This window comes from Corylus avellana, chromosome 1 (assembly GCF_965113065.1).
Source record: "Corylus avellana chromosome 1, dhCorAvel1.hap1.2, whole genome shotgun sequence".
Classification (NCBI taxonomy): Eukaryota; Viridiplantae; Streptophyta; class Magnoliopsida; order Fagales; family Betulaceae; genus Corylus; species Corylus avellana.
In genome coordinates this window covers 3,642,980-3,652,402 of record NC_142490.1, presented here as the reverse complement: position 1 = coordinate 3,652,402, position 9,423 = coordinate 3,642,980, and the positions used below count along the sequence as shown (strand labels likewise).

The 9,423-nt window shown below is 34.5% G+C and overlaps 2 protein-coding genes across 3 annotated transcripts; both read left to right on the top strand.

Moving 5' to 3' along the window:
* Positions 1-277: 277 nt before the first annotated feature.
* LOC132170592 (golgi apparatus membrane protein-like protein ECHIDNA protein) lies at positions 278-4,055 on the top strand. The gene is made up of 6 exons (XM_059581616.2): positions 278-462; positions 1,193-1,249; positions 1,357-1,560; positions 1,721-1,780; positions 2,101-2,227; positions 3,692-4,055. The coding sequence occupies exons 1-6, from the start codon at positions 448-450 to the stop codon at positions 3,778-3,780; spliced, it is 552 nt and encodes a 183-aa protein (XP_059437599.2). The 5' UTR covers positions 278-447; the 3' UTR covers positions 3,781-4,055.
* An 894-nt stretch (positions 4,056-4,949) lies between these two features.
* ZIP4 (Clathrin adaptor complexes medium subunit family protein) lies at positions 4,950-9,341 on the top strand. 2 transcript variants are annotated; one of them, XM_059579553.2, is made up of 8 exons: positions 4,950-5,124; positions 5,372-5,471; positions 6,085-6,195; positions 6,292-6,381; positions 7,033-7,280; positions 8,003-8,212; positions 8,448-8,655; positions 8,973-9,341. In XM_059579553.2, the coding sequence occupies exons 1-8, from the start codon at positions 5,090-5,092 to the stop codon at positions 9,216-9,218; spliced, it is 1,248 nt and encodes a 415-aa protein (XP_059435536.2). In that variant the 5' UTR covers positions 4,950-5,089; the 3' UTR covers positions 9,219-9,341. The 2 variants fall into 2 exon arrangements, with proteins under 2 accessions (XP_059435536.2, XP_059435537.2); XM_059579554.2 differs by lacking the exon at positions 4,950-5,124 and having other exon boundaries at positions 5,371-5,457.
* Positions 9,342-9,423: the final 82 nt, after the last annotated feature.

Sequence of the window (9,423 nt, the reverse complement as noted above, 5' to 3'; positions counted from 1 at the left end):
GGCGGCTGAACCACCATTTGGGGCCATGGGATATTGACAAACTTTTGGTATTTTGGAAAGATATTGTCACTTGAGTGATAGTTTGAACTTTGAAGGGTAGCTGAACTTTTTCCAAAAATTTTATAACCGACATTGATTATAGATTATCGATACTCACAAAAAAGAAAAGAAAAGAAAAGATTATCGATATTTATCGATAATCAATAATTAATGGTATTTGATAATTTTATGAAAAGTCCAACCCTCTCTACGGGCCAAACCCAAGGCCGGTCCGGTTTTGCCCGGGTGCGATCCACCACCCACACCGCGGACTTGGGTTAGTAATTTCTTTATGTTATGGGGCTTTTCCACAAATCTATTACAGCATCGGATCTACGAACGGGAAGACCTTAGTTCTCCGAAAAACAATCCCCAAATCTTTCTGATAAATTCTTAAACCTCCCCAGCATGGATCTCAATCCGGTGAGTTGACCTTCTTCAATTTCTTTTGTGTATGTGTGTTTGCATATGTGTATGTATGTATTGTTGCAACTGTAAATATGGTGGTAATTATGGTTTTGGAAGGTTGTTAGATCTGGGTTTTGGAATTGGATTTTGGGTTGTCGTTGTTTGATGATTTTAGGCTTACCCTTTTGTTTGGTTGGCGAGAAAGTTGAGGAAAACATTTGGTTCGGATAAGATTGACAAAGAAAAGAATAGGAAAATGCTTGATATAGATATAACTATACACCACATATTGTTGTTGCTGTAATGTAAAACTAAGAAGGATCAAATTCATTTAATTTAGTAGAATGTCTGAATTGGGTTAGTTTAGTGGAGGTCTAGTTGTGTTGGGTTGAAAGTATTGATAATTGTTGCTGAGAAAATGAAGGAAAATAAGTTGAAATGTTGAATATGAAAGGCTTCAATATCAAGAAAGAAAAGAAGGGTAAAAGATGATGAAGAAGAAAGTTTTCATTGTTGAGGGCCAAAAAGAAAGCGAACCAATCAACTCTTGTTGACCTAATATAACAATTTGGTTTGGTCGAGGCAAAATTTTTGTTTTTGTAAAAGGAAAAAAAAAGAACCACAACAATCAGTATTCATTTAAGTCGGAGGGAAATTTCTAAATGGGGCTATATATTTTTAATGGTTGTTCTAAAGACATTCTTTCCTAGTTTCCTTCCCTATATAACTTTACTCTCATGTGCAGCCTGCTGGAGAAAATTATGCCAACCCGAAGACATGTCTCTTTCATGTTATTTTCAAGGTCTAGTATGCCTGGTTTTTTAAAAGAATGTTAAAACCAGTTTCAGTACATATAAAAAAGGGGGAAAACGTTTCAGTGCATAAATTTGTTCTTTTTGGATTTGGCAGGCTGCAGCATTGGCATTTTACATCCTTTCTGCGCTTTTTGTTAATAACTTTGTCATCATTTTTGTGGTGACCGTCCTTCTTGCTGCTCTTGATTTTTGGGTAGTCAAGAATGTGAGTGGGCGTATTTTAGTTGGTTTACGGTGGTGGAATGAGATAAATGATCTTGGTGAGAGTATATGGAAATTTGAATCGCTTGACCAAGAGGTTAGTATTACATTGTATGCTTTTCTGGAATCAACTTATTCTCTTCACTTGATCTCATCACCATCAATTAGTTGTGATGCGCTCAAGTTTCTAAGAATATATATGATTTGTGCTATTAGTGCTCGAGTCTCATATATGTTGGTGCTTGTTTTTGCTTTAGTCATTGGCCCGCATGAACAAGAAAGACTCATGGCTGTTCTGGTGGACCCTATACCTAGCGGTGAGCAAATATGCTTTACTATAGCATGTCACTATTGACATACTTCCTTCTAGCACATATATGGAGTATTAACCCCCTCCCCTCACCAAAAAAAAAAAACAAATTGTCTGCACAGATTGAGAAAATGCAAGAGATTTTACAGCCGAGTGTTAAATAATAAATTTACTTTTCTGAAATTTTTGTATAAATGAAGTTGAAGGTTAGAATTTAAAGATGACAAGAATTTTAGAAGTTGTTACTTCTGTGACCTCTCCTTTTGTAGTTTGGCTTTATTATGTAGTTTCTTTCAGTCTCAAAATTTGTTGTTCTCTAATTTGTAGGCAGCTGCGTGGATCCTGCTTGCAATATTTTCTCTCATAAGGCTTCAAGCTGATTATCTCCTCGTTGTAGGAGTTTGTTTAACCCTCAGTATTGCAAATATTGTTGGCTTCACCAAATGCCGCAAAGGTGTGCAAGCAGTTTATTTGATTGCCTATAATTTTATAGCCTGCTACTATTAGTTGCTGAGTGTGACCTATAAAATGTCTCTTTCCTGAAAATGATCCAATTAGGAGTTCCAATATTATGCTATCATATCTAATATATAATTATGTAGTGTTATTAATCATTATTTTTGCGGAAGATAATTATCATTAGGAAGAGATTTTTTTGGGGGTTGGGGTTGGGGTTTGGTGGTCAGATGAGACTTGGCATTTGGGAACATAAATTTCACTCATTATTCTATAAGATAGTTGTGGCCTGAGAAGAGTTTGTCTAGGTAAAACAGACTTGTGGTTTATGAATTCATGACAATTTGAGCCTAAATGTATTCTAGTAAGAAAGCAAAGGTGTCTTCTGGTCTACCTCCAAATTACCTCGACTATTCCTCAAAGCATTTTTTAATTGAAAATGTCACAGTTAAAATGGCAATTTTGATCTTGAAACTCTGCCCATTCATCTATCATCACCCATTTTTTCCTAAAAAAAGAGCATCTATTTATTAAATTCTGCTTAACAACTAACTTATTGTCATGAAGGGATAATTTTATAAAAGGATAATAATGTGTTAGAGAGCGCACACAGATTAGAATGGCATAGTAGGATCTGTGTATCCAAATTTTAGTTGGGACAACGCTGTGGTAGGTCTCTAACTGAGTTATATACTGCATAAATGTAGTTTAATGATATGTACAGTGATGTTTTATTGAAATTGATATGAAATTTAGACTTAGAATCTAGGTTTGTTATTTAACAAATCAATGGATACTCTACAAATTGGGTGCTGGTTCATGTAGCTGACACTCCACTGTTCAATGATTCCAGTTTAGCTGATCACCCACTGTGTTTTGAGTGAGTGTTCATGATAGTATGTCCTTTATGCACTTCGATTAAAAAAATTGTATGAAAGGAAAAATAATTAATTGTTATAAAGTTTAATTTGGCACAACTGTGGGCTTGTTTAAAGAATTGATCTCACCGCCTTATATTTATGCCAATTGAGCCTACTGTTAGTAGGAAAACTTCAGGAGCAGCTCACCATGGTAATTGTCACTGCTATGGGATTCTGAATTCTGCTGGAGCTTTGTGTTTGTGTTGCCTGATTTTTTTTCTCGATTGATTTTGGTTTAGACGATATTGAAGGATGTAACTGTTATAGTTTTATAGTACAAGTTCAAAATATCCCAAATTAAGATAGAAAATTTCATATTGTCAAAAATTATTAGAGTGCTTGAAATTGAAATGATGTTTGGATGCAATCATCTAGATATATCCACTTGACATCCCTTTAGTGAGTACAAAAATCACAGCTGCAACATCAAGTGTTATTGCCTCCTTTGCACCAATTGTGCAGATACTCGTCTATCTTATGATTATTCATATCATTTTTAAAATTCGACACTCACAATGAAAAACACATGATGTTCCTTTCAGATGCTAAGCAGAAGATTCAACAATTTGCTTCCCAGACCATCGCATCTCGGGTCACATCCACCATACAATCTGCATTCAGTGTTGTCTGAGTCACTCACTCATTGGGGAAGATGGAAATAAGACGGATATGCAGCTGGGAAAAAAGAGTGAAAGACTTCGAGAATTGGAAGAGGAATGTACATGCGCACTATATTGGCCATTTTGGAATAGCAGCTTAGAAATTTTGTTTACTTGTATTTTTTGCCCAAAATTTCTAATGGTTTGTACGAAGAACCTATGAAATGCAATGGTAGAAAACTCATACTATTTTGCCTGTAAACCATTCACTTAATTTTAGTAATAGCCAATAGGCAACCTAAATCAATGCTCTCTCTTCCTAGCCTTGGAAAATAGCTAAATGTATGTTTGAATGTGCGTTTGAGGAACTTAAAAGTATGTTTAACACTCAAAAAGTCTATTTAAAAAAAAATATATATGTTTGGTAAAAAGAAAATTGAAAGCGCGTGTAAAGGTTTAAAAAGCTTAAAAATTGACAAAAAATGTTTTTTTTACTTAAAAGTTATATTTTTCAAATACAATCTCAAATATGCTTTAAATTAATGGTGTTTTTATGTATTGGTTGCTAAAAAGGCCAAACAAATTACAATTTCAATATTGGTTGCTAAAAAGGGCTAAACAAATTACAACTGCATATTGAACTGCCGATGTTGTTAAAGTGTGTTGAGTGATTTTTTTTTTTTTTTAAAAAAAAAAAAATTGAAAAGATTTTTTTTTTTTTTTTTTTTTTTTTTGACATGTCCACACAAGGGAAGGGGGAGGGGGGATTCGAACTAGTGACCTCCGCTTCATGAGGCGTGGTTCACAGCCGATTGAGCTACCCCTTGGGGACAATTGAAAAGATATTTTGATATAACGTAAAGATAAAATTATATTAATGTTTTTATAAATATTTTGTATTGTGGGTTGTTTGTTAATATTAATGTTTGCTGCTTTGCCTTAACATATGAACCAAAAATGGCTAGTTTAAAACATATGATTTTTTTTTTTTTTTTTTAGATCAGCTTAAAAGAAAAAAAAATATAATAATGATGAATTAGCAATCCTACACAAATCTAATATAGTATGGTAGAAGAAAAAGAAAAGGTTAAAAAAAAGGCCAACTTCGAAATAAAACAACTTGGGCAGAGCAAAGCTATGGTTGATCCATATCACATACAATTATAATTACAAAAACAACCGAAAAAAAAAACACAAAACAAAACAAAACATATTATTGGTCATACATTCGTTCTTGAGAGAGCCAAACGAATTGTTCTCAGCTGACGACGCGCCAATCTCTACTGGGTCATTTCTTTTGGTCGATCTGAGAGAGTGTGGTTCACAGAGAGATAGAGAGAGATGTTGCAGTGTATATTTCTTCTATCAGATTCCGGGTAAGAACCATCTTTTCTTTTTCTTTGCTTTCTTTGTTGTATGCAATTTCAATTCCCACCGTTTAGATTTGTTGGCTGCGAAGACTTGCTAATCATATAAACCCCAAACTGCTTCAACCCTCAATTTCAATACCACGCTGCGATTTGGATTCATTCTTTTTATTTATTTATTTTTAACTGTGCTTTCTTCATTTAATTGATGGGTCTAAGTTGAAAAGCTGATTTTTGTGAATTTTGGGTTGGCTAGCGAGGTAATGCTAGAGAAACAGCTATCTGGGCATCGAGTGGACCGGTCCATATGTGCGTGGTTTTGGGAGCAGGTCATTGCTCAAGGTGATTCCTTCAAGGTACCTGTAACTTATTTTTTTATTTTTAGTTTCTGGGTCTTTTCTTTATCTTTTTAAATTTCAGTTCTGTGAATAAGTCAAACTAAATATATTTATCTCCTGTAAATGGTTTTCTTATCTTTTTAAATTGTATTCTTTTAATTTAAGTTTTGTGATTTGCTTCATTTTTTGATTTTAATTCCCGAGTGTCAATGTCAAATACTTTCTGTTTTAGTTTGTAAATTTAGCTGAAACACTAGTTTTTTTGTTTTTGTTTTTTGTGTTTCTTCGTTTCATCTTATGTATTGTGTTTGGAGTTTGATATCGAATTTATGTTTGTTTTATGAATCTTAGCTTTATATATAAATTTTAATTTCTGGAGCCCAATTTATTTCACTTTTGCATAATTCTAATGGACATAGTTGCTTTCGTGTGTGTCAGTTTTGTCTTTTACATTGTGTATGATTTTTGACAACTTTTGTGTATTTCATGACTAATTTAGCTTGATGCTTTATTTGAGATATTTAAGTTCTGGTTCTCATTTCCTTTCATTTTTGTATGTAATTCAAGTTGATATGACAGTTGTGTGTTTGTAGACCCATTGTTTGACAATTTGTTCACTCTGTGTATATAGCTACAACCAGTAATTGCATCCCCAACACATTACCTTTTCCAAGTTGTTCGTGAAGGGATCACTTTTTTAGCTTGCACTCAAGTTGACATGCCACCTTTGATGGGCATTGAGGTAGATGTTGTAGCCATATAAATTTTCAATTAAGGGCATGCTTTTATGCACATTGGATGAAATAGAATTTCTTGACCTTCAACCATTTACTTTTAGTTTCTTTGCAGAGTAGCTGATGTCCTCTCAGATTATCTTGGAGGGTTGAATGAAGATGTCATAAAGGATAACTTTGTTATTGTATATGAGGTACTTTACATTACTTTCCTGGCTGATTGTTATTATAGGTGATATTATTGGAGTTAATCTTTAGTAGAATTTTTTTCCTCTTGTATATCTGTTGCATGGATGAGATTATTTTCATAAGTGTAATCTATATTTGGGGTTTTCAAAAATAAATTGTATCATGGATTTAGAGTTCCCAAAACATTCAAAAAAGTTTTTAACAATAAAGTGGTGGATTTGTCTTTCTCTACATGTCCTGGTTTGTGATTAGGAACTGGACTACTGGAGGTTAACTTCTTCAGCAGCCTCTTTTCTGAGGAAATAGTATTTTCAACTTGATATTGCATATTTTCATTTTATGGTACAAAAGAAAGCCATAGAAAATGCCTTAAGTCTTCACTTTAGACTTGGTTAAGAGCATTCTCTTTCCAAAGACCACATATCCAGTCAATAGGAACTGTACTGCTGATTTGGTTAACTTCTCTGCATTCTGGATGATCAAAATGAAAAGATAATCATTTGCCTACGAATAAATGACGCTTCTTTATGATTGGATATTCTTACATAAACTTCAACGTTCCCCATTTCTCCATGATGTTAGTTTTTATCATAGGCTCTTCCTTCTTGTTTAGGTTTAATGGATTGAATACACATTATGTTTGTTCATATTTGCAGCTTCTTGATGAGATGATAGACAATGGCTTCCCTCTCACTACAGAACCTAACATATTGAGAGAGATGATAGCTCCACCAAACATTGTTAGCAAAATGTTGAGCGTTGTGACTGGTAATAGTTCCAATGTCACTGAAACACTTCCAGGTGCAACAGCATCCTGTGTTCCATGGAGAACGACAGACCCAAAATATGCAAATAATGAAGTTTATGTTGATCTTGTTGAAGAAATGGATGCAACTATTAACAGGCATGAGATCAAGTTTGCAATAAAACATTGCTTCTTCATGTGATACTTTATGCGATGATATGGATTTAGCATTGTAGGTTTTTACTATTAGAATGCTGGAAATATGAAATTTGGTGAAATTCTATCTGCATGAGATTTCAATTATAGAACAAATGTGAATGACATCTATCATTAGCTGTTTACTTCTTTATGTTTCACTACACACCCCTGCCCCCCACTACGACTTTGGGGGGGTTGGGGAGTGGTGTTTGTAAAAGAGAGCAGATGGTGGAAATATATAATATTCAAGTCTCGTGATGTACATTAATCAGCAAAAAATATGGATGATACACATGGATTTAGCTTGAGAAATATCATTAGAGTGATAGAGAGGGCAATGCCTTTTCTTGGTAACTGATGACTCTCTACATAAACCAAAAAACAAAAAGATATGGAACAGTGATGCTTATTTCTTTTTAAAGTGTATTATTTGCTATCACATGCCTTTTGTTGAACATTCTTATATTTTGTTTCTTCAAGTTCTTTTGAATGGGCTAAGAACTGACTTTTTCAAATTTGTTTATTGGCATTTGCCATTTGGTGGTTGTATTTCCTATGGGAATCCCAATTGTGTCTCGTAGAATATTTCCTGTTTAGTAGATAAACAGTATTCTGTCATATTTATGGTTTATTGTTTTGTACTTGAGGTGCTAACCAATTTTCTCTTGGCGAATTCTACTTAGGGATGGAGTCCTAGTGAAATGCGAGATTTATGGTGAAGTTCAAGTGAACTCCCATCTCTCAGGTCTTCCTGATTTGACTCTTTCATTTGCAAATCCTTCCATCTTGGATGATGTGAGATTCCATCCGTGTGTTCGGTTTCGACCTTGGGAGTCCCATCAAATTTTGTCATTTGTCCCTCCTGATGGACAGTTTAAGCTCATGAGTTACAGGTGTGTGTTGTTGAGTAGATATTAATGCATTATTTCTTAATTTTTTTAGTGGAGATCTGCTGTACTGTTTAGCTATCTGTGAGAGGTATGTTACTTGTGTACTAAGAAACAGAATATGTATATGGGTGACATTGGTGGGTTTGGAGAAACATGGACAGCTACACTTTAGAATCTGCCGGTTAGTTCCCATGGTATGTGCATTTATAATTTAAACAACCTTTTCACCTTCATACAGGGTTAAAAAGTTGAAGAGTACTCCTATATACGTAAAACCGCAGCTGACGTCAGGTGCTGGGACATGTAATGTCAGTGTGTTGGTTGGAATACGTAATGATCCTGGAAAGATAATCGACTCAATAACTGTGCAATTTCAACTGCCTGCTTGCATTCTATCAGCTGATCTGACTTCAAATCATGGAACAGTAAACATCCTTGCAAATAAGGTACCCATATGTTTTCATTGTGTTACTTAAAGGTATTTGGTGTAAAGCTTGCCCCTCCATCTATTATTTCTGAAGGGAAGAGATGATTTTGCATCTCTTCTCATGGTTTGTTCTTTGTAGAAATAGAAAGCTCACTCTTTTGGATTTGGAATATCAGAGAATGAATTTCCATTGCTGCTTAGACTACTAGTTAGATTTCTGAAATGATATGGGCTATTTGCAGTCATTAAAATTCTAAGGTCAAGAACTTAAAAATGCAGAAAATATGCTTTTACTCATGTTGGAATTGATTGTTCATTGTTGACATGTTTCTGCAGACCTGCTCGTGGTCAATTGGTCGGATCCCTAGAGACAAAGCCCCTTCAATGACTGGAACCTTGGTGCTTGAGACGGGCATAGAGCGCCTTCATGTATTTCCCGCATTTCAAGTGTCTTTTAGAATTATGGGTGTTGCCCTCTCTGGCTTGCAAATAGACAAACTGGATCTGAAGAATCTACCTAATCGGCCGTACAAAGGTTTTCGAGCTCTCACACGAGCAGGGGAATTTGAAGTAAGGTCATGAGTTCAATTTTGTCCCATTGAGATCAATTTGAAATTGTGGCGTGTTTTGGAGTTAAGATAGTTGTAATGTATCACAATGTTTTGGTTTCATTTGAATTTCAAGTAATAACTTCATTTATATATATATTTGAAAAATTGATCATGATCAATTACTCTCTCCTCAGCTTCCACTCAATTAAATTCATAAGAAAGAAGCCTTGCCTGTA